This window comes from Monodelphis domestica, chromosome 4 (assembly GCF_027887165.1).
Source record: "Monodelphis domestica isolate mMonDom1 chromosome 4, mMonDom1.pri, whole genome shotgun sequence".
NCBI classification, from domain to species: domain Eukaryota; kingdom Metazoa; phylum Chordata; class Mammalia; order Didelphimorphia; family Didelphidae; genus Monodelphis; species Monodelphis domestica.
In genome coordinates this window covers 443955660-443981360 of record NC_077230.1, presented here as the reverse complement: position 1 = coordinate 443981360, position 25701 = coordinate 443955660, and the positions used below count along the sequence as shown (strand labels likewise).

The window sequence follows — 25701 nt, the reverse complement described above, 5'->3', positions numbered from 1 at the left end:
CCTTCCCCCGCAGCGCAGGACAGAGGCACACAAGGGCCAGCCCGTGCAAATAACGTGGTTGCTGTTTGGCTGGTTCTGTGTACACAGTGTATACAAGGTGAATCGTATAGAAGCCCGAGAGAGACAGAGGAGACACCAGGGAGAGGAGGGCTGGGGGGACAGACTGATAAAAAAGAACCACATTCAGACAACACTCAGAAACCCAATGGAGGCGGCGGCGGCGGCCGGGCAAAGCAAAGCGCCCCGGAGGAGGCGAGCCCCCCCCCCCCGCCCTCCCCAAAGGTATGTACAATAAATAAGATTAAAAATAATTAACAAGACGGAGATCCCCCCCCCCGCCCCGCCCCAGCCCCCGTGGGGATGGCGGCCCTCCCAGAAAAGGTCTTGGCTGGCAGGGCGGCAGGAGGGGCCCCGCGCTCCCCGGGCCGCCACCCAGACATAGACTTCTCCTATACAGTATGTACATGGGGGAGGGCAGAGGAGGGAGGGCACTAAATAGACATTTATACAGATATATATAAATAATTTCTCTGTACAGTGAAAGGGAGGGCACAACCCAGCAGGGCGAGGCGGGGACAGTCACAGGCCCCAGGCCGGGGATGGGGCGGCATCGGGCCGGGCCTGGCTGCCGGGAGCCCAGGGTCACACGCAGCGGCCTTGGGCCTGGGCCTGGGCCTGGGCCAGGAGGTCACTAAAGGAGTCAAACAGCTGCTCCAGCCAGGGCTGATTTCTCATACACTGCTGCACCACCTCCTCCTGCCCCAGGTCGTCCGCGCCTCCCTCGATGGCCAGCGTCTGCAGGGGGAGAAGAGGGCAGAGTGGGGAGACGGCTCTGGGCAGAGGAGCCCGGGGAGCGGAGCGGGGTGCCAGGGCCCAGTGGCTAAGACGGGAGGGTCTCGAACTGCCCGGGGACTGACCTGGTCCCTGCAGCGGAGAAACGTGTGGTACTTGTAGTGGTGGAGAGCATGATAGAGCGTGTAGAAGCTCGACTTGTCCAGCTCCACCTTGAACTCCTAGGATGGAGAGAGGGGAGAGGACGGCTGAGCGCCGAGGCGGGTCGGCCCAGGCTTGCGAGCAGCCCTGGCCCCCGGAGGGCTGGCAGACATACCTGGGCCCGGGCCACAGTCCTCTTCAGCTTGCTCAGGGTCTTTCGGTTATATGGATCCCCCGCGGGCCGAAGCCGCACGGCGCCAGAGCCCGAGCCAGGGGTTCCCTCTGCTCCCCCAGTGCCACTGCTGCCACGTTCCACCTGCAGTTGGGGGAAGGTGTGCAGGGCATCCTAGGAGGGAAAGAGCTGCATGAGAGGGCACCCCGTGCCTCCGCCACAGACCCCTGGCCTGGCAGAGGGCACCCCGTGCCTCCACCAGACCCCTGACCTGGCAGAGGGCACCCCGTGCCTCCGCCACAGACCCCTGACCTGGCAGAGGGCACCCCGTGCCTCTGCCACAGACCCCTGACCTGGCAGAGGGCACCCCGTGCCTCCACCAGACCCCTGACCTGGCAGAGGGCACCCCGTGCCTCCACCAGACCCCTGGCCTGGCAGAGGGCACCCCGTGCCTCCGCCACAGACCCCTGACCTGGCAGAGGGCACCCCGTGCCTCCACCAGACCCCTGGCCTGGCAGAGGGCACCCTGTGCCTCTGCCACAGACCCTCACCCCGACCCCTCAGGCACCTGCAGGGCTGGGCTCAGGGAAAGGCGCTTGAGGACTTTTTTCTTGTGCTCATTGAGGATTCCATCGATCTTCCTCATCGGGGGCAGATACAGCTCATCTGGGGAAACAGGCATGTGAGGACCCCGCCAGCACCCACCCGCCTGCCCCCGGTACACCGAGGGGCCTGCCCGGGCCGCTCACCATGCGTGTCCTCCAAGGCCTGGATCATGTCAGGGTCCAGGGCCGTGCTCACCAGCATCTCCACATAACTCCGATACATCTCCCTCATGGCCCGAGTCTTTAGCAGCCGCCCTGGGGCCGCCCGCTCTGTCAAGGGGGGAAGGACAGCAGCTTCTACCAGCCTGCCCAGCTGGCCTGGCTAGGCTCTATCCTCACCTGCCCTCGCCACCCTCCCTCCTCCATCTCCATCCCAGCCCTCCCCCCACCCCCCACCCCCCGTGCCAACCGTGCCAAGGCAGGCCCCTTGCTCAGGGGCCTTGGCCTGGCCCTCACCATCCTCACTGGGGGGCCCGGGGGAGGACTCCGATTCCGAGGAGCTGCCTCTAGTCGCTGCCGAACGTTCACTCGCCTCCTTCAGCCACTTCTTCCTCTTCTTTGGGGGAGGCTCGGCCTTCACCTTGGCTGGGCGGGCTTTTGGGGGTCGTGGGGGCCTGGCCGGAGGGGCTTCCGCTGCAGGTGGGCCAGGGCGGGCCCCACGTTCCCCTCGAGTGACCCGCTCTGACCGAAGGCTCCGCTCCTTATCAGGAGGGCGGGCTGGAGTGGGTGGCTTCTCTGGGACTGGCTCTGGGGACTTCTCGGGGGTCTTCTCAGGGGTCTTCTCAGGGGCCTTTTCAGGAGCTTTCTCAGGGGTCTTCTCGGGGGCCTTTTCAGGGGTCTTCTCGGGGGGCTCTGACTTTGAAGGGGGACCTGGAGGCTTGGGAAGTGACACCCCACTTCCTGGGGCTGCTGTCCCAGATGATGCTGGAGTACCCTTTGGCTGTCCTGGACGCCTGTGTGAGAAGATTCCTTTCTACCTCTTGCCTGGTCCCCTGCTTCCAAGCACCCCAAGTCCCTTTGTCCACTTCTTCCCGGGTCCCTCTACCAGTCAATCCCACCCTGCAAGGCCATGCCTATGAGTACCTGACAGGCACTGGGGGCCGATGCCAAGGCTTTCGAGCACAGACTCTCACGTAATCCTTCTTGTTCACGTTCTCCAGAAACTTCACGTATAGGCGCTGGTAGCGGTTCTTGGCATCCCCAAAATAGCCCAAGTACTAGTAAAGGGGAAGGGGGGAGACAGAAGCAGGAGGGAAGTCAGGGCTCCTTCTGCCAGGGCTTCTCCTGGCCTCACCTCCCTCCTGCTGCCCATCTCTAGGAAGCCCCGGGTCCCAGCACTCTCCCAACCAGGTTTACATTGCTGGTGGCGCAGAACTGCCTCTGTCCGTCCTTGATCTCGGGGGTGAACTTCTGGAGAAGGGCCTTCTGAACCCTCCAGATAGGGGGTGGCTCTCGGCCTGTCTGCAGGGCCAACTGCAAGGAGAGAGGGGCCAGTGAGAGACAAGACGGCCCCCTGGCACCAGCTGTCCAGCACATGGGCTTCCTCTGAGCTCCCCCAAATGCTGGTTCTTCAGCCTGGTGCCCTCATCGAGTAAGTGAAAATCCGGCCCTCACTACTGCCCCCATTCCCCCAGGATGGCATCACCAGGCCGACCAGATCCTGGGGTCAATCCTTCTAGAACCAACAGAGGCAGAGATAAGTCCCTCAAGGGACCCACACACACTCCGGAGAGGGCAAAGGCAAGATTCAAACTCAGGTGGTCCTGCCAACCCTGAAGGGCAGAAGACAAGGGAGGCAAGTCTAGCGATCTGGAGTCAGGGATCCTGGAGCCAAATCTGCCTCCCTAGGCAGCCTCCCAGGGTGAGCCTCAGTCATCCCCTGGGGGCTCTGAGGCCCCGGAAGCCCAAACACACCGCCACTTCTCGATGCCCAGCTTCCCTTGAACCCGAGCAGAGGCTGAGCCCCTCCATCTGTTCATCTGAGACGCCAGCAGCCCCTGTCGGATCACCAGACAGGCTGGACGACTTCACCCTCCCGGTGGACCGCTGCGGGATCTGAAGACTCCTTGCCAGGAAGCCCAGTGGGCTCGGCCCCATCTGTCGCCCAGAGCTGCCAGTCCTGCTCACCTTGAGAGCCGGGATGTCCTCGGCCCGGATGACGAACTCGTCTCTCTCGCGGAAGATGCCCTCGCCCCCGCTCTCCCCCGCCTCGTCGTCAGTCTCCCCACACACCGCGGCCGTCTCCTGCTTCTTGGCCAAGTGCAGGGGCCGGGCATCGGGGGGCTCTGGCTCCTCGGGGGAAGGGGCCGGGGCCGGGGCATCCGGCGGAGGGAGCAGTGCCATCGGCACGGGAGGGAGAGCAGGAGGGGGTGGAGGAGGAGGCGGCGGCAGCGGAGGGGGTGGGGAGGAAGAGGCAGGGTCAGGGGGCACCAAGGGAGGAGGGGAAGGGGGGGAGGGGGGAGAAGATGGAGCCGGGGATGGAGGTGGCTTCTCTTCCATGACAGGGGCCTCTGAGGGAACAAGGACAGACGGTGGCATTGAATCAACCTAGAGAAGGCCCAGACCGTGGAGCCCCAGTCCCCCACTTTTCAACTCCAGGCTTTGCTTTGCCCACGGCAGCCCAATTTGCTCCCCCCGCCCCGCAGCAAGGCAGGAGAAAGGACTGAGGCACTGGACCGAGGCCTCGACACTAGGTGCTTCTCAGCCCCCCACGGCGGGAGCCCGGCACCCCCGGGGGAAGGGCCCCCCGACCTGGGCGCAGAGCCCTCTCCTGGCTGTCGCCACTCGGGGCTCCCTCCAGATCCCCGCTCCCCTCACCAGGGCTGGAGGCTGCAGCAGGGGCAGCGTCCTTGGGGGCCGGCGGATCATCCAGGGCAGAGATGGCAGAGGAGATGCTCTCCTGGAGGTCCCGGTTCTTGGCCACTGAGTCCTCCTCATCAGAGGAGAAGGAGGGCAGCGTCTCCAGGTTTCGCTTCAATTCTTCATCCAATCGTTTGCAGGGAGAGGGGCACCCGAGGCCCAAGCCGTCGCTTTCTGCGGCCTCCAGGGCCCCCCCGAGCCCGAAGGGGGGGGCGGGGGGTGGAGGAGGCGGAGGGGGCGCCACAGAGGCCGGGGGAGGCCCAAGAGTCCGGGCGGGCCCTGCCTTAGAAGGGCTGGGGGGAGGCCCCGAGCCCGAGGGCAGCTGCTGACGCTTGCCCGACTTGAGAAAGTCCAGGAAAGAGGCCATGAAGCCGGACTTCATCTCTGGCTGCTTCTCCTCCACCTCCTTGATCTTCGCCTGAATTTTCTCCCGGGTCTGGCTGGAGTCCAGGCCGCCATCCACGGGGCCGGAAGACGCCGGCTCCCCTGCCACGGGGCCGCCACCCTCACCCACTTTGGGCACAGCCAGTTTGATCTAGAAGAGAGAAGAGGGCTTTCAGGAGTTGTCACCCCCCTCCCCACCCGCCCAGGACACCCAAACAGGCCCCCTCCTCGCCCAGGAGCCAGACAGCCCCGTGGCCTTCACCTTGAGTGGCTTAAGAGGCTCCAGGCCCTCAGCGCTGGGCTCCTCAGTCTTTCGGCCCCGGCCCCGGCCCCGGCCCCGGGGCTTCCTGGATCCATCAGCTTGGGCGCCAGGGGTGGAGGGTCCCAACTGGGGCCCTGGAGGAGGTTCAGCCAGGGGTCGGATACGGGGCCGTCCCCGGGGCCGGGGTGGGCCATCCCGCTTGGCCTTGGTGGGCTTCCTTCCCCGGCGCCGGGGCCCAGTCGGGCCAGGGGCCGGCGGGCAGAAGTCGATGTCACCCAGGGGCGAGAGGGCCGGCCGAGAGCGGCAGCTGGACACGAGGTCCGGCAGCAGGTCAGGGAGGCGGCGGGAGTTGAGACGGATGTCGGCAGGGACGTCGGCCTTGTCCTCGTCAGCCTCGAACTCGTACTCCTGGGCGTAGAGCTTCTTGGGGGTCTGGAAGGGGGGGTCCCGGCGCCTCAGCAGGTGGAAGGATGACGTCTTCAGCAGCTTCTTGGGCTTGGAGGAGCAGAAGATGGGGGATGTGAGGCCACCCTTGGTCTCAGGGGGCGGTGGGGGAGGCGGTGGCGGTGGCGGGGGCTGCTGGTGCTGGCCGGCCTGGATCAGGCCCAGCGGCTCTGTGTTCACCGTGGATGGCAGCTCAACCGGGGTCTTGCCGGGGTCCAGGCCCAGCCCGGGTGGCTCGGGACCCCCACTCGGCCCCCCAGGGCAGTAGGGACCATAGGGGTCATAGGCGGGTGGCCCCGGGGGGGCGGCTCCACCGCCCCCTCCTTTAGGGTCGGCCTCGTCCTCCGGGGGCCCAGCCTTGGCGTAGTCATCGCCGGTACCCCCGCCGAACATCTCCTCCATGGTGGGGAAGAAGCTCCGTTCCTCATCCTGGAGCAGCGAGTCGGGGAAGCAGATGGACGTCAAGGGCACAAAGCGGGGTGCCTTGGGCCCCTGTGGGCTGGGGCTGCGGTAGGCTCCGGCCGGGTCCTTGGCCTCTCCCGGCTGGGGGCCGCCCGCCTCGGTGGGGGGCGGGGGCAGGGGCTCCAGGGCACCCAGCAGGTCCTGCATGGCCCCCGGGGCCTCGAGTCCCTCGTCGGCCCGCAGCCGGGGGCTGGGGGAGGCCTCGAGGCCCGGCGGGCCCCGCAGGTGGGCCTCTAGCTGGAGAGGTCCAGGATCCCGGGGGGCCGGCTCGAGGAGGTGTACGCCCACCTTGCGGGGCGGGGGCGCTGGCGGCGGGGCCGGGGGGCTGGGTGCATGGCTCAGCACGGAAGGCAGAAGCTGGGGCGGGGGTGGGGGCGGAGGTGGGGGCAACACCAGGGGGAGCTCAGGGGCCCCCTCCAGGAGCAGGCTGTGGTGGGGGGGAGGCGGCGGGGCGGAAGCCGTGGGGGGGGGCGTCTTCTGCAGGTAGGCCCCCAGGTCCTTGGCCCCGGCCCCGTAGTGGACCACTGAGGTGGCCAGGGCCTCGGGGGTGCCCGCGCCCCGCTCGCCGCCGGCCGCCTTCTTCTTGTCCTTGAGCCGCCCCAGCCCCAGCTCGAGGGTGGCGCCATCGTCCAGGCTGGCGCTGGTGCGGATCACGCTCTGCAGGTGGTAGCGCTGCTGCTCTTCCTTGGCTAAGTCATAGGCGGCGGCCTTGGGGCCACCTGCGCCACCCGGTCCCTCGCCAGCCCTCTGCTCCTCGCACTCCAGCCCGTCGGGGCCCGAGCCCCGGGGCGGGCTGGGGGCCTGCAGCAAGTGCTGAATGAGGAACTCCTCGTCGTCCGTCCGCTGGCCCGTCCCCCCGCTGCCCGGCCCCCCCAGCAGCTCCCCTCCGTCTCCTTTGCCCTTGTAGCCCCCGGTTCCCCCCGCCCCAGGGTAGCCGCCGCCACCCCCGGGGGGGCCCAGGAAGGTGGGGGACGCCAGCACAGAGCTCAGGTACTTCCCAGGGGCGCCAGGGCTGGCCACTCCGGGGGGGCGGCCCCCCGCGGCTGGTGGAGACTGCAGGGGCCGGATGATGTGCGAGGGGCTGGCCTCCCCCCCGCCCCCCGCCCCCAGGGAAGCTGACGTGTGGCCCCAGGCCCCGCCGTGGCCCGAGAGCGCCGGGGAGTGGCCGGTGCTGTAGCTGAGCGAGGGGCTGGCCGTGGGCAGGCCCTGGGAGTGGGGGGCCGGCCCGGGGTAGCCCTCGCCCTGCACCCCGTAAGGGAGGCTCTGGAGCTGGTCGGGCGAGTAGCTTTGGCAGGTGGTCAGGCTGGGGGGAGGCTGCGGGGGGGGGCCGCCCGGCTGGGCCTGGGGAGGCCCCGCCGTGTAGCTGGGCCCCTTACTCAGGTCTTGGGCCTGGCTGGCTCCGAAACCCTGGCTATAGGCCTGGGGCCCAAGGAGACCCTGAGGCTGGCCTGGGGAATAGGCTTGGCCGCCCCCACTGCCTCCCCCGCTGGGCTTCCCGGTCCCTGTGGCGTAGCCCCCACCCCCCAGGCTCTGGCACTTGGGTGTGGCCGTGGAACGGGAAGGGGGGGGCCGCCCCGCCGCGGCCCCCGCCCCGTAGCCCCCCTTGGCCGCCTTGTACCCAGGCGACTGGATGATGGGCCGGTAGCCGCCCCCCGCCGCCCCGGCCCCCTGTCCCCCAGTCCCCGGCCCAGCCTCCGGGCCGGCCGCCCGACCCCCAGCCCCCGCGGCCCCCGCGCCGGCCCCCTGCCCGGCCTTGGCCGCCTCCCCGGCCCCAGGGGAGGGCTCCCCGCCCAGGGGGCTGCAGGCCAGGCCGGCCCTGTGGCCCATGGTGGGGGGCGGGTAGCTGCCCCCGCAACTCAGGTAGTGCTGCAGGGAGTGGGCCGCCGGCGGCGGGGGCGGCTGGGCGCTGGCCGGCCGCTGGTAGTGCTTGATGACGCTGTCCTGCCTCGGCAGGGCCCGCTCGGGAGGGGGCCCCGGAGGGGCGGCCCCCGAGAAATTGTACAGCTGCGGGGACGACTGCTCCGAGGACGACGACGCCAGCAGGTTGAACTGCGTGGGCAGGTGGCGCGGGGGCGGCGGCTCCGGGGGGCCCGGCCGGTAGGGGGGCGTCTGTGCCGGGCCCAGGCTGGCCGGCCCCAGCACGCCGCCCCCCGCCAGCCTCTCGAAGCCCAGCGAGGAGGGCACCGCCGGTGCCTGCGAGGGCTTCAGGTGCAGCACGTCGTGCGGCGACAGCAGCCCGTTGGCCGGGGGGCTGAAGGGAGGGTCCTGGAGGCTGAGGGACGACGGCACCGGGAAGGGGCGGCCCCCAAACGACGCCGGGTGCTGGTAGGCGGACAGGGCCGAGGACGACGGGAAGGTCCCCGAGCCGGGCAGGGCGCCCGAGATGAACAGCTCCGTGGGGCCGGGGGTGTGCATGGCTGGGGAGAGGGGCCGCGGTTAGGCAGGAAGAGGCGCCCACCCCAACCTCCCCTGCGGCCGCCGCCCGCCAGGCTACCTGTCTGCCAGGACGGGCTCCGGAACTGTGACAGGAGGGAAGAGGCGGACGGGCCCGGCTGGGGCGCCCGGGACTCCAGGGCCGAGATCAGGTTCATGACGGAGGCGTCCGGGCCCGCGGAGCCGGCGTGGTGAAGGCCCGTGTCAAACAAGCCGGAGAGCCCTGCGGAGGCCGAGTGAGTGAGGGGCCCTGCCCGGGCGCCCGGGGAGGACGAGGACAAGGAAGGCAGGCAGGTTCTGGGGGGTCCCAGAGACCTGGAGAAGTCACCTTCCAGAGGCTTTGTCCCAGGCACCCAGAGAATGGCAGAGGCCTGGGAGGACGGGGAAGGGAAGGCCGGCTCTCCGGGAACGGAAACCAGGAGGGGAAGGCCGCCCTCAAGAAGCGCCCATCGCCCTGGTCCTCGGAGGGGAGAATGAAGGGGACGGGACGGGTCAGCCAGCCCAGCCCTACCCTACCTGCGGGGTGATGGTTGGTGGCATAACCCTGAAGAGGGTGGGGGGCCGCATAAGCCTGTCGATGTAGGATGTCCGTCTCCGGGTGGGAAGTCCTGGAGCCGCCATATACCAAGCTGGGGAGGGGGGAGAGGCTGGAGAGTCATGGGGGCGCCGTGGGCCAGGAGCCCAGGAAGCCACTGGGGCTGAGAAATGCCCAGGGTGGAAAGCAGCAGGCCCCCAGCACAGGGGAGGGCCCGGATCCCGGCCCCGGGCTACACAATAGGCCCACTGTCACCCAGAGGCAGGAGCCGGCCCATCCCCTGCCAGCCCACAGAGACCCTTCCACGAGTCCGAGGCCGGAAGGCTCCAAGGGGCACCAAACAGGTGGCTGGGCAGCACCGCCCCCGGGCAGTGCCAGGCCCCCGGCCAGGGGAGAAGGACCGCCTCACGGTTGGTGACCCACAGGCCCTGGGAGCCCGCAGGTAAAGGTCACGGACACAAAGCCCCCGCTAGGGCTCCCACAGGCCCCCAGAAGCCTCCCTGCCTGGGGACAGATCCTGAGGCCAGCCTCCAGAAGGCAGCAACCAGGCAGGAATGGAGAGCAGAGGGGGCTGCTGGGAGCAGCCCATGTAAACAGGGAACAAGGCTGCTCCCACATGGAAATGCCAGCAAGGACCCCCAGAGGAAGCCTGGCCCCAGGGCCTGGGCACCCCAGAGTCCCGATTGCTAGGGGGAGGTGTGGCTGTCCTGGGGGGGCCTTCATCTGGGGCATGGAGGGAGTAGCCCAAGGTGGGGCCAGAGGCCTGCCTGCCCACCCTGCACTCACCCCTTCATAGTCTGGGGGGGCGGGGTCGCCCCGTCCCAGGGGGGGTGCGGGTGCCCGAACAGCGGCCAAACAATAGACCTGGGGGGAGGGGGTGGGCAGGAGGTGGGGGGGCTGCTCTTGTATTTTCTGGCATTCCGAAGATGTGCACCCCTAAGTGGGGACACGAAGGGCGAGGGGGGAGGGGAGAGGAGAGTTGCTGCCTAGGCAGCGACCAGGCCTTGGCCGAGATGGGGGGGGCCCAGTGGCTCCAAGCGACCCCCCCTCCCGCCCTGGGCCCGGCCCCGACTCCTCCCTGGCCTGGCTGGGCCTGGCCCGCCGCGCACCCCAGCCTCCTTACCTAGCTTTGGCTGACCTCTCGTAGCTCCATCCCGCCCCGGCGCCGAGCGGGTCCCCGAAGCCGGCGCTCGGGTAGTTCCTGTCCATGAAGGGGCCGCGGTGGGGGCGGGCGGGCCGGGATGGGGGTGGGAGGGGGAGGGGGCGCGGCGCGCTCACAGCCGCCGCCGCCGCCGCCGCCGCCGGGGGCCCGGGCCCGGGGCCTCTCTCCGCCGCCGCCGCCGCCTCTGCCGCCGCCGCGGGACCCGCGCCTACAGGGCCAGGAGGGTAGGGGGAGGCGGGGGGGGGGGGGGGAGGAGGAGTAGGAGGAGGAAGGGGAGGGGGAGGGGAGGCGGGGGGAGGGGAGGCGGGGGCCCGAGGCTCCCCGGGGCTCGGCGCGCTGCGGGGGGCGCCCCGCGGATCGGGGCCGGCCGCGCGGCCGCGGGGTACTGGGCGCTACGCTGCGCGGGGCCGCTGCGGGCGCTCTGTGCCGCTCGTCCGGCGACACCGCCGCCGCCTCCTCCTCCTCCTCCTCCTCCTCGCTCACCGTGCAGCCATCTTTGCACAAGGCGGCTGGCTGCGGGGAAGGAGGAGGGAGGAGGGAGGAGGGGGAGGGGAGGAGAAGGGGGCGGGGGGGGGCAGCGGGCGGGAGGGCTGGCTGCGCTCCGCTTCCTCCCACAATCCCGTGCAAATGCAAATACCCAAAGAGCCCGAACCCGAGAGCCGAGGCTGGAGCGCGAGCGAGGGAGCGAACAGCCCTCGGCGGGCGAGCGGGCGGGCGGGGAGGGGAGGAGGGAGGGGGAGGGAAGGAGGGGCCGGCCGGCTGGGCTGGAGAAAGGAGCCCCAGCCTGGCCCGCCCCTGCCGCAGCTACCGCGCAGCCGCGGCCCTCCCGCCCGACGTGCCGGAGCGAGGACGGCCTCTGCCCGAGCCCTTCTCCCACTGGGCCTGGGGCGAGCCGGCCCCTCCCCTCCCTCGAGCCGATTGGCACAGTCCAGAATCAGGCTTCGAGGCAAGGGGGCCCGGGCGTATCAGAGAAGTGGCAACACACCTAGCCCCCCTCCACGGGAGACTGGCAGCGGCCTCTAGGAGGATGGGGCGGGAGCGTCAGGAGATACGATGGGCACGGGCGGATATCTGGCCGCTCGCACCTCGGCCACTGGGGCAGCGGAGCTGGGATACGTGTGCACATTCGTGCCCCTAGTGCTCTAGGGAGCCTGTCAGGGTGGCCGAAGGGGGCCGGGGCCCGCGGGGGAGGGCAAATCCTTTCCAGCCCCGTCCGGGGCGGCCAGAGTAGCGTGGACTGGCCTGAGGGAGGGGGAGGTGGTCTTCTCCGCGGGCCCGCCGAGTGCTGGGGGAAGGGGAGGAGAAAAAGAGGAGTCAAAGGCGCGCCCGGGAGGGGCTTTCCGCGCCCAAGGCTTCTCCTCCAATCCCTGGTTGCCCTCACGGAGGCTCCGCCCCCGGGAAAGATTTCCTTCAGGCTCCGCCCCTTCGTGCAGGTACCTCTGATAGGGTGGGGGGGGCGCGTCGTGCACCCCTGAGGCTGCCAGTGCTTGTTCGTAAGTGGGGAGACCGGGGGGAGGTGGCAAGGGACTCAGGGGCAGCTCCTCCGTCACCAAGAAGGCTCTGTGGGTTGGCAGAGACACAGGATCAGTCCCAGGGTGGGAAGACCCCAAAGCAGAAGAGTTGGGGAGAGTAAGATCGGCAAGTGTGGCCTCTAAGAAATGTGGAAAGGGGTGATAAAAGATGGTAAAGCCTCCAAAGACGAGAGGAGAACACAGGCGGGCGGAAAGTATTAGTGAGTAAGAGCTGTGACATGGGGCGGTGGGGAGGGGGACCAAATGGAGGCTGAAGGAGAAAAAATGAGCCCTCCTCTCCCCAGGCTCTCACCTTTGAGGAGAGGTCCCGGGGCCTCGGCCCAACTGCCTCTGCCTATGCAGATACCAGAGTGTGCCCAGGGCTGCCAGGAGCAACACCAGTAGGCCAGCCCCCAGCCCCACAGTCAGCGCTGCTACATCCACGCGTCCCTGGGCTGTCAGAAAGAAAAGGCCACTGAGTCTCCCTTCACCAGGCTCTGAGCTCTGCCCCTTTGCTAGGGCACACACTTCCTTAAGATAAGGCCACTGCCGGCTGGGACTTCCCGGTGGCCTTCCAGCCTCCCCAGGCCGTGGCTTCCCATGAAAAGAGGGAAGGGGGGGTGAAAAAAGAATGGCTCCTCACCTCAATGGAACCTGTGCTTAGGAATGGGGGGGAGGTTCACCCTGGGGTGCAGGCTTTGTCAGCCTCTTTAGTCTCCTTACTTCCAATGCTGGGAGGGGCCATCTCTGGGCTTTCTCATTGGCTCACTGCTGCCTCCTAGAATCCCTGGCTCCCCCCAGGAGGTTCAGGTCCTAAAGGTCCTGCCTGATTCTGACACCTCCTCCCTTGTTAGTCCCCTCCCCAAAATTCCCCCTATTTTGCATAAAGGCTTGTCTACACCTGTATTATCTCTCCTGTTCTGCCATCTGCTCCCTCTCACCAGCGCCTGTTGTTATCTTTATTTTTCAATGAACCAGCATTTAAGTGGCAAGATGGGGCCAAGTCCTAGGCCAGGAGGAGGCCAAGACAGAAGGGCCAGGACGGTGTCTGCCCTTGAGAAGGGTCCCTGGCCAGAGGTGGACACAAAGTGTCTCTAAGCCGATTTCCCAAAGGTCTACAAAGTAAATGGGAATGGATACAGAGTAGATGCACTAGGGCTACAAGTGGATACAAAAGGCCCAAGCAAACCCAGGGGCTATGCCCTGTCAAAGGGACACACCAGCTGGAAGGATGGGAGAGAGCTGAGCTCAGCTTCCTAGGAGACTAGGCACCCGACAAAGTGGAGGGGAAGAGGAAGTCCACCCCCAGCCGGGAGGGCAAAGACAGGAAGCAGGATGTTACCCAGGACCACAGTAAGAGGGCCAGTTGGCGGGCCTGAGAATGGAAAGTGGCCGGGGGTGCGAAGGGTCTCAGATCTCCAGACCCAGGCTTGGCACAGAGTGAGGGCAGGGCCAGAGCAGGATTGCTAAGGAAGGGGAGGGCGCTGGGGTGTGGCTCCGCATGGGGTGGGATCCCCAGGTGTTAACCCAGAACTCACCAGCGCCGCCCTTCCCATTGTAGGGATAGGTCTCCCAGAACTTGTCCTGGAGCAGAAGCAGAGGCAGTTTCAGCCCCACCCTCTGTCCTGGCAGGCCTGCCCACTTAGTGCCACCCCCACTCCACTCCGGCCCATAATCTCCACCCCCTGCCAGGTTCTGCTCACCCAGAGTTTCAGGTCAGCTTCCACCTAGACCCTGGAATCAGGCCCCTCCCCTCCTGCAGACCTTGAAGAGCCCCAGATCCCCCCAACCCCCAAATGGATTTTCTGTCTTCTTCAATGACCCCTCAGAGGCCAGGTCTTTGCCCCACTACAGTGCCCACCCACTTTCTGGCACCTCTGCTCCCTACACTCACCGATGTCCCAATCCCTCCTTTCCCCATTCTCATCTAATGTTGACCCCTACCCTTTACAAACCCTGGTTACAAGCCTAGCCCTCCAGCTGCCCTCAGACCCACAGAGCACCCTCCCCCAAAAGTCACCCTAGTGAGAGTCAGTTAACTATCCTGCCCCATCCTTAGACATCCCTGCCTTTCCCCCAATTCCATCACCTTATCCCAAACTAAACTGACTTCAAAGTCCCAAGTTCCCTAGACTCGGGCCATCAAGGCCTGGACCCCACCCCCACCCTTAAATCTAGCCCATCAGGAGCGGAACTCTAGAATAATGATCCACCACTGGCGCTCGGCTGCCACTCCAGGGACCCTCCAGGCTCAGGTTTAAGGCTCAGTGTGCCCAACCCCAACTTCCCTCACATACCGTCAAGGCCTTGTTTTCAAAGACCTCCCGGGCTTCTTCCCAGGAACAGCGTTCCTCTAAGCATTCCCGTTCCAAGTTCCCAGGAGTTATCAGCTCCAAATCCCAGTGATTAGCCCGGGGAACACGCCTGGGTGCAGGCCCAACCCCCAGGAAACTCTGGGCTCTGGGGGCGCCTAAGAACACATCTGTGGGGTCTGGGCCAGCATCAGGACCTGAGGTCAGACAAGGCACTGTGAATACCTGGCCTGGGTCTCTGGGGAGGGGGTGGGGACGGTGGCAGAGAGCCTGGGAGCCTAGATATCTATTCAAGTGGCCTGGAAGGTAAAGGCATCTACTTAGATCTCTTGTGGGAGAACGGGGCTAGGGACACAAATGACTCCATATCTCCAGAGAGAATGGGGAGAAACCAGACATTTGCCTGTCTGTGATGAGGGCAGTGGCCAAAAAGACCTGAGAATTCTTCAGGGGATCCACTGTACAACATGGTCAAGGATCAGCTACTGGGACTCCAGAGGAGGGAGATCGCTGTGTCTGTGTCCACCCTTCCTCTCCCCTGATCCTCCCCCAAGCACTCACCATGACTTTTCCTCAGATCAGGCTGGGGAGCTGGAGAAGTCAGCCCAACATATAGCAGTAGCAGGAAGGGGGAGCCCCTCATATCGGGGTGGAAAGGACCAACCTAGGGAGCCCCCAAAAGGCAGCAGGTCATTCTGGCGATAGGGTTAGTGTCTGGGCTCCTGCACCTGTACACCTGAGTAGCACCAGAAGGAAATCCCCACTAGGGGGCCTCAGGGCCAGGGCTGAGCGGGCTGGCAGGCAGGCTTGCTGGCCGGCTGGCGGGCTGGCAGGCGGATCAGAGCCACTGGCTTCCAGCTCAGCCTCTCCACCCCCAACTCGGAATTCCCCGGACCTTGCTCCCTGACCCAGAGTCATATATCGCATCTCCTACTTGAGGCCAAAGATGAAGGGAGAGGCTCCGGCAGGGAAGGGCTCAGGAGTCAGAGGGACAAGCTTGGATACTGAGTCCAGGGACTTGCCTGACCAGGGAAGAGATGGCCCCTGGGTTCTGAGAGGGCTGGGGTCAAGGGAGAGCTCCTGGAAGGCAGGAGCTGAAGGCTCCAAGGTCTGGATTCATTTCGAGGAAGAGTGGAGGCAGGCAGGTGTCGGGACACCTAAGCCCCTAAGGGATGGAGGTGAGGAGTGTCCCCAAGGGGCGTCTCCCTCGTTCCCTCCCTCCCTCCTGCCCTCTCCCTCACTCACCTGCCCAGAGTAGACCCCCCGGACCCAGGCTGTGGGGGCTGGGTGGCCAGGAAGGGAGGAAGGGAGGGAGGAGGTTCCCAGTGGCCGTAGGTGGCCTGCCCAGCTGGGAAGGGGCGGGTCCCCCGAGCTCACCTAGGGGGCGGAGTCAGGGTGAACCCAGGTGCTTAAAGGAACCGCCCAGGAGACTGACCTTAGCCCAGATCATGACCCTGAGGGGGCGGGGGGCGTTTCCCAACACTAATGGTTCCCAGGCCAGGGGAGGAAATTGAGGCCGGATTGGCCCCGGGCCCCTAGCTCAGCACCCGCTGCTCCCCCAGAGCTACATGGGTCCCCGAGGGAAGAGGCGGGGCTGGGGGCTGCAGCCCCGCCCCCGCTTCCCGGAACTTTGGAGGCGTAGGCCACGGACCCGGGAGGACTGAAGCCAGAGGGGACATGTGGCGGAGGCTCCGGGGTAGTGCACTTCCGGGAGCGCCGGAAGTGGGCGGCCGAGCTGTAGGGGCGGGGTTGGGAGCGCCGCCGGGGCTTCACTTCCGGCCCTTAGTTGACGCTGGAATTGTTACCGGGCTGCGGTGAGAATAGGATTGCCTAGGCCTCCGAGCCGGTGCTTAGAGATCCCGGAACCAGGTGAGCGGGGTGCCCAGGACCTCCTCGGTGTTTGGAGATCCCCAGAGTGAACGATAGACCCTCGCCCTGTCAAGCCCAGACCCCGCTGGGGTGTCGGGTTCTTTGGGCGCTGCGGTTTGGAGGAATATAGAAGGCAAAAGGGGTGACAGGCTGGAGCGGGGGGATGGGACTGGGAAGGGAGAGGTGGAAGGCGCGGGGAGCTGAAGGGGGGGCAGCAAGCTGGATCAGGGGGAGGGGCGTTGGGGTGCTGGAAGGGGGGAATTGGGGAGACTGGAGCAGAGAGGGCAGAGGAGTGCTGGGTGGAGGGTGATGGGAGGGGGCGGGGCTATAGGGCAGGTGAGGAAGGGGCTAAAGAGAAGGATGGAGTTGTAGGGGCGCTGAAGGGGAAGGGGAGATGTGGAGGAAGCAGGGGTGTGTCGCATGGGGGCTCAGCCAAAAGGGACATTCCTAGGGGAGAAACTGGAGCCCTTTGGCCAGGAGGTGAGAAACCTTAGGGAGGACATGACGAACTGGGTCAGATGTTTGAAATTGGACTGTCCCTGAGACAGGGAGACTTCAGAGGAAAGTACCAGGAGCACTGGGTGGAAATGGCAGAGAGGCAAACTGAGGCTGTCAGGAAAAGCTTCCTGACTCGGTGTGGCATTGGCAGAGCATCCCTGAATCCTTGCTTCAACTCCTATGAAATGGGGGGGGGGGGGGGCAGATGGAAAGGCACCCGTGGGAACACCTAGGTGGCTCAGTGGATAGAGGGATAGGAACCCAGCCAGACTTGGATTTAAATCTGGTCTTAGATACTTCCTAGCTGTGTAACCCCAGGCTTAACCCCCATTGCCTATACCCTATTGCTCCTCTTCTTGGAACTGCTTCTTAGTATCTATTCTAAGACAAAAGGGCTTTAAAAGGGGAGGGGGGGGTTGGAGGTTGGTTCCTGGGCCTGTCAATGGTAAGATAGAGCAGAGCCCCTGAATGTCTCCCACATTTTCAGACTGGATGAGTTGGAAATCCCAGTATTTTTTTTTAAGCAAACAAAAAAAAATTGATGGTGGTGATTCAGGCTATCCCAGGGTGGAATGGGCTGCCTTGGGAAGCAGTCAGCTCTTTGTCATTCCAGATCCCCTGCCTTCCCCCATTTTATTGTGGGGTCCTTTATGACCCCATTTGAGGTTTTTTTGGCAAAGACCCCAGAGTCATTTGTTAATTCCTTCTCTGGTTCATTTTGCAGTGAGGAAACTAAGGCAAATGGTATTGAGTGACTTCCAGCATCACACAGACTCTGTCCATTGGCCATCTCTCTGCCCTATACTGGAATTTTAGAGGAGAGAAAACCCAGAACTTCAGAGGGCAGCCAGGCCAGTCCCTGCTGACCTGGGATCTCAGTAGCTTTGCCAGTGAGTCATCAAAGCCCAAACACCTCTGGGCATGAGAAGGCAACTAGTCCCCAAAGCTGGGCTGGTTCCCAGTTGGAGCCCAGAGCTGTCCCTCAGGCCTCACATTACTATAACACACCAGGTCTATGAGATAGGTAACTCAGGACCACAAACCTAGCACTGGAAGAGATCATGGAGGTACTCCAGGTTGAGGCACTCAGATTAAGGGATTTACCTGAGGTCCCAGGGCTGGGAAGTGGCAAAGGCAGGATTTGAACTCAAGGCATAGAGTTGGGAAGCCTTGTGTGAGGGACAAAACAAGGGAGGTTCCAGTTAGGCCATAGTGATTTCATCTGGTTCCCAAGCCTTCTTTGGGCTAACTCTGCCTCCTTCCTGTTGGCCTACTGGACCAACCACAGGTTTAGGGGCAAACCTGAGCTGAGCCTTGAAAGGGGCAAGCTTTGAGTAAAAAGGAAAGGAAATGCAGAACAGCTGGAGCACTAGAGGGAGCAGAAGAGGCCTGCTAGGGAGGTGAATGTCCAGGATGCCTGCTTGGGGGCCAGGAGGGGTTTCCTTAACAAAGGTGGATGACCCACAGGGCAAAGCATGAGACTGGGAAGTGGAGTGTAAAAGCCCTAAGTGTGGGACATTGGAGAAACAGGAGAGCCAGTTTAGGCAGGGAGGTGAATTGAGTTTGGGTCTGACTGAGTGAAGACCTGCCAGGATGCTTAACAAGCAGAGGTGGAGACCTTAGAACGAGGGCGAAGAGATTCAGTGGAGAGGCCTTTATTAAGTGGGCTGCACACAGTGCCAGAGACTGTACAGAAAGGAGGCTGAGGGAGGGACAGCCCTGCTCGAGGTGTGAAGGGGAGCAGCCAGAGAGATAAAGGGCAGAGCCAGGGGACTCTGATATCCTGGAAACAAGAGAGGAGAGCAGATGCAGCAGGAGGAATGAGGAGGGCCTGGGGGAAGGAGCTCAGTGGAGATGGTGAGGGCAGAGGGTCAGCCAAGTGGCCACAAGTGAAGCCAGCCTGAAGAATGAGAAGGACCGGTGTGGGCAAAACCTGGAGCTGGGGGGAGAGGCCCTGAGCCTCCAGAGCTGCCTCTCGTGATTTGTCTGCCTTGCTTTTTCTTCACTGAGTACAGTGACCACTCCTGGAAGGCAGGGACCACTGTGAAGAGAGAATTAAACTCTCCCTCTTTAATGTGAACTTTTTTTAAGTAAGTGACTTGTGAACTCTTATTGAGTGACTTAATAAGTGTTAAGTAAGTCACTCAATAAGAGAGTTCACAAGTCACTTACTAAAAAAAAAAGTTCACACCCGCAAAGGCCACAAGCACTGCCCCCAGCTTGGGCAGTGCTAGGCAGCTTGGGAGGCTGTGATTGGTTCACATGAGGTAGGAGAAAGACAGGAAGTGACATGGAAAAAGGACTAAAAGATGAGACGGAGGAGAAAATTGATTCCTTCCTTCCTTGGCTCTTTGACAAGGACTCTCCTCTCTCCTCTCTCTCTCTCTCAGTTGACGCTTCTCAGTGTGAGCTTTGGTGAGGTTCGTGGCAGTCTTAGGCTCGAGCGGGTGTGCTGGAGATTCTTGGTGGATTTTTCAGCATCTCCTGGCTCTTAGGATTTCAGCTTCCTAATTAGGACTTTGGAGCTGGTGAGATTCTCCTTCTGATCGGCTTTTGTGGCCTGGAGCCTTGAGGATTAGGATTTAGGTGATTTTTTTTTCTACCACTTTCCCATATTTCCTACCTTAGCATCTCTACCTTGTAAATAAAAGCTGCTTACAGTCATTTTCACTGGAGAAGTTAAATATTTTTAGAACATTTTTTAAAAATTCTTATCCGTGTCAAACCCATTTTTAATTGTTACACCACTGACTTTTCTGTCCCTGGTGTGTGTTGTGTCCACAACACCTAGTGGACATTCGAGGCACTTAATAAGTGCTTCTTGAATTGGATGTTGGAGGAGAACTGGAGGCCTTCTGATACTAAGACAGCTGTCGGGTCACAAAGGGCCCCCGAGCAGGAGACACAGATGTCTGCTGGGGTGAAGCCACCCATCATGGTGGTCAGGCCTGAGCTGAAGCGGCCGGCTCCCCTCCTCTCGCAGGTGCCCGTCTGCACCATTGTAGGGAAGATTCTTAGGCAGGAAGGAGAGACGGAAAGGCCTTGGTGGTCCCTCCTAACGCAAACTCTGGAATTCTCCAACCCACCCCCAGCCCTGAGCCTCTTCTCTTTCCTCCCAGGATGACACGCCACGGGAAGAACTGCACAGCAGGGGCTGTGTACACCTATCACGAGAAGAAGAAAGACACTGGTAAGGGGGACGGGAGCCATGCTAGCACCTTTGCAAGCCCCTCGGTGGTTCTGGGTCTGGGCTTCCTTTCCAGCCCTCACCCCTTTCTCCTCTTCCAGCTGCCTCCGGCTATGGAACCCAGAACGTGCGCCTGAGTCGGGACGCTGTCAAGGACTTCGACTGTTGCTGTCTGTCCCTGCAGCCCTGCCATGACCCTGTTGTCACGTGAGCCTCCGGGGAAGGGTCGGGTCTTAGTCCTTCTCTCCATTCTGTGCCCAGCCCCTAGCCCAGAGTCCCTCCAGTGGCACTCAGTACTCACACGCCCTCCCCTGTGAGCCCGCAGCCAGTGCATGGAGGTGGGAGCTGCCCCCTGCCCCTCCCAGCACGGTCGAGGCCCTGCCTGTGCTGTCTCTGAGGTGGTGGTGGGACGGGGGCCCTTGAGCATCCTGCTCTGTTGGGGGGGGGGGGGGCGAGGCTGTGCGTGGCCACGGGAGCTCCGGGGCTGACACTACCTGCCCACGTTCCTTGTAGCCCTGACGGCTTCCTGTATGAGAGGGAAGCAATTCTGGAGTATATCCTGCACCAGAAGCGAGAGATTGCCCGGCAGCGGAAGGTAAAGGGTTGCTGGAGGGTCCCCCAAGAGTGGAAAAAGGGGACCTGGGTCGGCGGGGGGGCAGCCAAGCCACGAGAAGAGGACTTGCACTTGTGGCCTGAGGATAAAGCGGTCTTCCTTGGCCCTCCTCACCACAGGCCTACGAGAAGCAGCGAGGGGCCCAGAAGGAGGAACGGCGGGAGCTGAGCCGAGCGGCTGCCCAGGACCAGCTCCGGGGCTTTCTGGAGAAGGAGGCGGCTATCGTCAGCCGGCCCCTCAACCCTTTCACCCCTCGGGCGGGAGCCAGCCCAGGTGAGCCCAGACCCCAACCCGCACCCTGCCCGGCGGAGCAGAGCTCCTCCACACCCCACCAGGGCAGCCTTTCTTCTCATTCCAGGAGAGCCACAGCCAGGGCCTACCTCGGCCCCCGAGGCAGTGGACAAGGACAAGGCCAAGGAGTTACCGAGTTTCTGGATCCCATCCCTGACCCCTGAAGCCAAGGCCACGAAGCTGGAGAAGCCGGTGAGAAGCCCGACCCCCTGTCCTCCCCGTCCCCAGGCCCTCCCCCGTGACCCCCACTGAGGCCGCCTGTCCTGTCTCCCTGTGTGTGGTGTGTCTGAAGCAGTCTCGGATCGTGACGTGCCCGATGTCAGGAAAGCCCCTGCGCATGTCGGACCTCATCTCTGTCCACTTCACGCCCGTGGACGGCTCCGTGGACCGCGTGGGGCTGATCACCCGCAGCGAGCGCTACGTCTGTGCGGTGACCCGGGACAGCCTGAGCAACTCCACCCCCTGTGCCGTGCTGAGGACCTCGTGAGTTAGGGGCGGCGTGGTGGGGCCGGGCAGGCCGGGGTGTCCGGCCTGGTCTCACCGGCCTCCTCTCCCTCCTTCCCAGGGGGGCCGTGGTAACGATGGAGTGTGTGGAGCGTCTGATCCGCAAGGACATGGTGGACCCCATAAGCGGGGTCCCCTTGACAGACAAGGACATCATCCCACTGCAGAGGGTAAGAGCTGCTCCTTGCCCTTCTCCCCTGGCCCCTGTGAGGCCATTCCCCCAACAGCCCCTCACCGTATCCCCGATTTCTCCTCTCCCCGTAGGGCGGCACCGGTTTTGCAGGTTCCGGAGTGCAACTGGAAGCGAAGAAGTCTCGCCCCGTGATGCAGGCCTGAAGGGGCGCGGGGCGCGCGGGGGGGTGGGGGCGGGGGGTTTGCTGGAGCAAACGGATAATAAACGTCCTGGCATCTGGTTGTAGTCCCCATGTGTCGGGCCCACGCATCCCTCCTCTAAAAGAGACAGACTCCAGGAGCTTGAGGCCTCAGCTTTTATTCCAGCCCCCGTCCCGCCCATCCGTGGGCTCAGAACATGGGGGTGCGGCCTCAAGGGAGGCATAAAGAGAATCGGTTCTTCCTGCCAGGTCGGGCTCAGATTTCCTACACTCGTGACTTTGGGGGTCCCAGTGCTCATCCTGACAGGCCTGGGAAAGGCTGGGAGGAGCCGGGAGGGGCCCGGACTTCTACACCCTGAAAGCTATGGTTGGTGGCTCCTGGGGCTCCCAGGATTGGGGGGGACAGACGGTCCCCAAGGAAAGCCCTTGAGTGAGGAAGGATTTTGTGGGGCTCCGTACCATCAGCCCCAGCCTGGCACAGCTGAGTAAAGGATATTTTGCCGAGTGGTGCGTGTCGTGTTATTTCTGGTCTTCTCTATGGGTGGGGAGGGAGAGTGTAGAATCGAAAAGAAACTCCATAAAAGGGGGAGAAAGTAGTCACTAAGTGCTGCTGGAGTCCAGGGCTTGGGGACTCTGGCTGGCTGGCTTCATAACCCCCGCCTTCTATCTTACAATGGATATGAACTTTGGTCCCACGGCAGTGGGGGTTCAGTGGCTTGGCCAGGCTCACCCAGCTAGGAAGTGTCTAAGGCTAGATTTGAACCCAGGACCTCCTGTCTCTAGCCTGGCTCTCCATCCTGTGAGCCACTCAGCTGCCCCCCCACGTTTGAGAATGCTGGGGAGCCCTGAGCTACGGGCGGGCGCGGAGGCGCTCAGAGCTCATCGTGGTGCCGTGTCAGATCCTCGCCGTAGTTGGTGGCCTGGCTGCCCACGAACATGTTCCAGTTTCCCAGGATCTCCTGTTTGCTCAGGCGCCCATCCTGGAGGGAGGTTTGGCTGGGCATCAGGCTCCAGTGCCCAGGGCTCCCCCCACCCCCACTGACAGGGCTCCCCCCACCCCCACTGACGGGCCTCCCCTGTGCCCCCTACCTTGTTGGTGTCGCTCTCCTGCAGCAGGTGATTGGCCTCAACCAGCGGCTGGTCCTGGGCTGGGGGCAGCACCCAGTGCCCCACCTCACGCCCATCCAGGTGCCCGTCCCCATTCAGATCCCGGAAGTCTCGGAATTGTTGCCGCTCCGTCTGTACCCAGGCCGGTTCCTCACCTCCCTCCGGCTCCGGGGAGTACAGGTCCGCTGGGCGGGTGGGGAGATGGGCAGAGGAGGTCAGCCTCCCTCCAGCACAGGGCCCGTTCCATTGCTCCCCAAGGTGGCGGCCCCCTCACCTATATACTCGTCCACTTGCACGTAGCCGTCTCCGTTCTTGTCCAAGTCCTCCATGGTCTCCTGGGGGGAGAGAAGGAGCCACGCTTAGGAGGCCACAGAGCTGGAATCGGCCCGAGGAGGGTCCCCAGGGAACAGGCACCCCGGGGCAGCCCGTGGGATGGAGGGAGAACAGCGGGACCCTCACGGCAATAACAGTGTCTCGCATGTGGGGAAACTCCTCTGGGTGCAGAAAGGCCGTGAACTCCTCCCTGGTGGCATGCAAGTCCCCGTCTTGGTCAGCCGCCCGGAACCGCCTCTCATCCCGAGCCAGCAGTTTCCTGTAGGTCTCGGCATCTTCCACGTCGGAGAATTCCTCTCCTGGGATGGGGGACGGCGGGGAGGAAACCGAGTCAGGGTTCCCAGGCTCCCCCCTTGGGAACGCCAACAAGGGAAGGCAAAGGAAGCCTCCAAAGGCCGGGCGGGACTCCATCCTCGGGCCACAGCCCAGAAGCCCGAAAGCGGGGGGCAGGGGTGGCGGCCAGGGCGAGACCCCAGGCAGGAGGGGCCGAGGGCACAGCCAGGAGGGAGGCGGCAGGAGCAGCCCAGGAGAGTGGGGCTCTGGGGCACAGCTGAGCCCTGCCCGCTCCCAGGTCCTCCATCCCTGGGGGCTTCAGGAGGATCTACCCTGTTTTTCATGGAGGAAGCCAGCCAGATTGAGCCAGTCAGGAGAAGGAGGTTCCGGTCCTGCCGGAGGGTGGACAATCGCTTCTCCGGTCTGTGTGCCTGGTGCGCGCAGGCAAGGGGGCTGCCCTGAGCAGGAGATCCGTGCACGGAGCCCCACTCCAGGAGCAGCTGGGTGGCTCATGGATGGAGAAGGGACCTCAGACCCTCTCCTGCCTGGGAGCCAATCGTGATTCTAAGACCAGGGAAGGCTTTAAAAGGGGGCGTCGCGGGGAAGGGCCTCACCAGGCTGGTAGTGGCCGTAGGTGACGTTGCGCAGCTCCTCCCAGCCCACGCGGCCGTCTCGGTCCGTGTCGTAGGTATCCCACGCGCTGGTGACCGAGTCTCGGATGTGGCGCTGTTGAGTGTGAGCGATCCAAGCCCGAAGTTCATCCAGGGACACCCAGCCATCCCCGTCCCCATCTCGGTCCATTCGGTCTACGATCCGCCTGCAGCAGGGGCGTTGCGGAGTCCAGGAGTCAGCCCCCCCCACGAGGGGCTCGAGCGCCCCAGGGTTCCACGAGGAGGAGGGAGGGAGGCCCCTTGGGGCCAGACTCTGAGGGGAGTCAATGGCTTCCCTGTGAGCGGGCTCCAGCCTGGGGCCTGGTTCTGCCCCCCCCCCCCTCTGAGGGTAAACTTCTCCTTCTATGGCCTGAGCCTCACGTCCCCACCCCCACCGGGAGTCCTACCCGAGCCCGGCTTTGCTCTCCTCCGGGCTGAGCTGGTCAAACTCAAGCGCTGCCTCCCTGCCCAGGAAGGCTTCGTGGTCAAACTGGAAGTCTCCGTGGGAGTCGTCGTGCTTGGCCTCACTCAGCGGCGCCTGCTGGTGTACCCGGCTGGAGAGGGGGACCCCGGCGTCCGGGGGGGGCTTGCCCCAGGCCCCTTGGCCCAGGCCTAGCCCTAGCAGCAGCAGCGACCACAGCCACGTCATCCCTGCAGGGAAGAGGCCAAGAATGCCTGAGCACAGCCTCCAGGCCAGTGGGGACTGCAGAGGGCCCGAGGGAAGGAAACGAGCCGGGGCCCAAGGGGCAAAGAGCCAAGGCAGAAGGGAGCCGGTCAGATGGGCCGAGGGCAGGAGAAGGGCCAGGCCTTGGGTCAGAGATCAGGAGACGGAGAAGCACCAAGAAGGAAATACCGGGATGGGGACTGCCGGGAGGCCCAGTGAGCAGGGAAGCGGACGGGTGTCCGGGATGAGGCTGGGGTGGGCAGGGGGGGGACAGGGTACCAGGGGAGGCCTGGACCAGGTTAGGGTGCATCGGGCCGGACCAGAGGGCTGGGCCAGGTCTTGGAGCCGCTAAGAGGGTGCCTGGGGTGAGTGCTGGCAAGAGGAGAGCCGGGGGCGCACCAAGAGGAGCTTCGGAGGAGCAGGTCAGGGACACGCCGGGCGGAAGATGGGCGAGAGGCAGAGGGGATGGCATGGCTGGGTGGGGGCGGCCCAGGGAGAGTCTGGGCCCAGAAGCGCTGAGGGACGGCAGGCGGGGCGCTGCAGCAAAGGGGCACAAAGGGGCAGGCGTCGGAGCAAGAGGACTGGCACGGCCCGGGGTAGAACAGAGAATGGAGGCCCGGGGACCGGAGGATGGAGGTGTGTTCGGGGCCCAGACAGAAACCGGGGGATGGGCTGGGAGCCAGAGAGAGGGTGGCCGATGGCCTGGGGGCACAGGGGGGGGGCGTGGGGGATGGGTTGGGGCCAGAGAAACGAGGGAGGACAGGCTGGGGCCCAGAAAGGGACAGAGGGAGGGCTCAGAGAGGGGCTGCCCAGAGGAGCCCTGGACGGGGAGGGGTGGGGGGTGCAGGGGCTCCGGCTGGTCCTCACCGCCCCGTCCCGTCCCGTCCCTCGGCGTTGGCTCAGAGGCAGCCCCACTCCCCTCTCCCTAGCTTCATCCCCAGCCTGAATCCCTCGTGGCTCCGCCCCTCGACCAATCAAGATGCGCAGGCTCCGGGCGGGGGCGGGGCCTAGTCCTTGTCCGGCGCTCATTGGGCATCCGACGCCACGTCCGCAGGGCGGGAGCCGAGAAAGGCCCGCAGGAGGAGCAGGGTCCGCGCGGGGCCCCCTCCCCTTCCCGAGCGAGCGTGGGCTCGCGCCCCGGAATTCAAGAAACTACAGCTCCCAGCAGCCCAGGGGTCGGGGGTGCAGCAAGGGATCCGGCCCCGAGGCGGTTGGGCAGGAATCCTGGGAGCCCCGCCCCTCTCCCCCTCCCCGCTGAACAGTCACGGCCGCGGCGGTCAGCGGCTTAGACTCGGGGAAGATGACC

At 64.4% G+C, this 25701-nt stretch overlaps 4 protein-coding genes across 14 annotated transcripts; 1 reads left to right on the top strand and 3 right to left on the bottom strand.

Annotated features, from left to right (window-relative positions):
• Window positions 1–44: 44 nt before the first annotated feature.
• Window positions 45–10439, bottom strand: PRR12 (proline rich 12). 2 transcript variants are annotated; one of them, XM_056796778.1, is made up of 14 exons: window positions 10213–10439; window positions 9071–9183; window positions 8616–8777; window positions 5216–8538; window positions 4528–5104; window positions 3838–4220; window positions 3067–3183; window positions 2794–2927; window positions 2167–2663; window positions 1855–1980; window positions 1674–1771; window positions 1109–1279; window positions 918–1013; window positions 45–795 (listed from the first exon to the last, which is right to left on the bottom strand). In XM_056796778.1, exons 1-14 carry the CDS (start codon window positions 10296–10298, stop codon window positions 643–645), a joined length of 6036 nt encoding a protein of 2011 aa, XP_056652756.1. In that variant the 5' UTR covers window positions 10299–10439; the 3' UTR covers window positions 45–642. The 2 variants fall into 2 exon arrangements, with proteins under 2 accessions (XP_056652756.1, XP_056652757.1); XM_056796779.1 differs by having other exon boundaries at window positions 2176–2663.
• Window positions 10440–11079: 640 nt separating this feature from the next.
• On the top strand, window positions 11080–21872 carry NOSIP (nitric oxide synthase interacting protein). 8 transcript variants are annotated; one of them, XM_056796796.1, is made up of 10 exons: window positions 11080–11684; window positions 17166–17331; window positions 19561–19631; window positions 19730–19835; window positions 20142–20223; window positions 20361–20514; window positions 20600–20724; window positions 20828–21015; window positions 21098–21206; window positions 21301–21872. In XM_056796796.1, exons 3-10 carry the CDS (start codon window positions 19562–19564, stop codon window positions 21370–21372), a joined length of 906 nt encoding a protein of 301 aa, XP_056652774.1. In that variant the 5' UTR covers window positions 11080–11684; window positions 17166–17331; window position 19561; the 3' UTR covers window positions 21373–21872. The 8 variants fall into 8 exon arrangements, with proteins under 8 accessions (XP_056652774.1, XP_056652773.1, XP_056652775.1 ...); XM_056796795.1 differs by lacking the exon at window positions 17166–17331 and adding an exon at window positions 18832–19027 and having other exon boundaries at window positions 11256–11684; XM_056796797.1 differs by lacking the exon at window positions 17166–17331 and having other exon boundaries at window positions 11533–11684.
• Window positions 11386–15745, bottom strand: PRRG2 (proline rich and Gla domain 2). Of its 2 annotated transcripts, none has more exons than XM_007492660.2 (7): window positions 15320–15745; window positions 14636–15239; window positions 14060–14271; window positions 13301–13346; window positions 12076–12217; window positions 11689–11811; window positions 11386–11536 (listed from the first exon to the last, which is right to left on the bottom strand). In XM_007492660.2, exons 2-7 carry the CDS (start codon window positions 14715–14717, stop codon window positions 11386–11388), a joined length of 756 nt encoding a protein of 251 aa, XP_007492722.1. In that variant the 5' UTR covers window positions 14718–15239; window positions 15320–15745. The 2 variants fall into 2 exon arrangements, with proteins under 2 accessions (XP_007492722.1, XP_007492724.1); XM_007492662.2 differs by having other exon boundaries at window positions 14636–14738.
• On the bottom strand, window positions 21511–25379 carry RCN3 (reticulocalbin 3). Of its 2 annotated transcripts, XM_056796793.1 has the most exons (8): window positions 25263–25334; window positions 24795–24932; window positions 24139–24382; window positions 23696–23898; window positions 22935–23107; window positions 22750–22810; window positions 22458–22660; window positions 21511–22348 (listed from the first exon to the last, which is right to left on the bottom strand). In XM_056796793.1, the coding sequence occupies exons 2-8, from the start codon at window positions 24865–24867 to the stop codon at window positions 22241–22243; spliced, it is 1065 nt and encodes a 354-aa protein (XP_056652771.1). In that variant the 5' UTR covers window positions 24868–24932; window positions 25263–25334; the 3' UTR covers window positions 21511–22240. The 2 variants fall into 2 exon arrangements, with proteins under 2 accessions (XP_056652771.1, XP_056652772.1); XM_056796794.1 differs by lacking the exon at window positions 24795–24932 and having other exon boundaries at window positions 25263–25379.
• Between the last annotated feature and the right edge of the window lie 322 nt (window positions 25380–25701).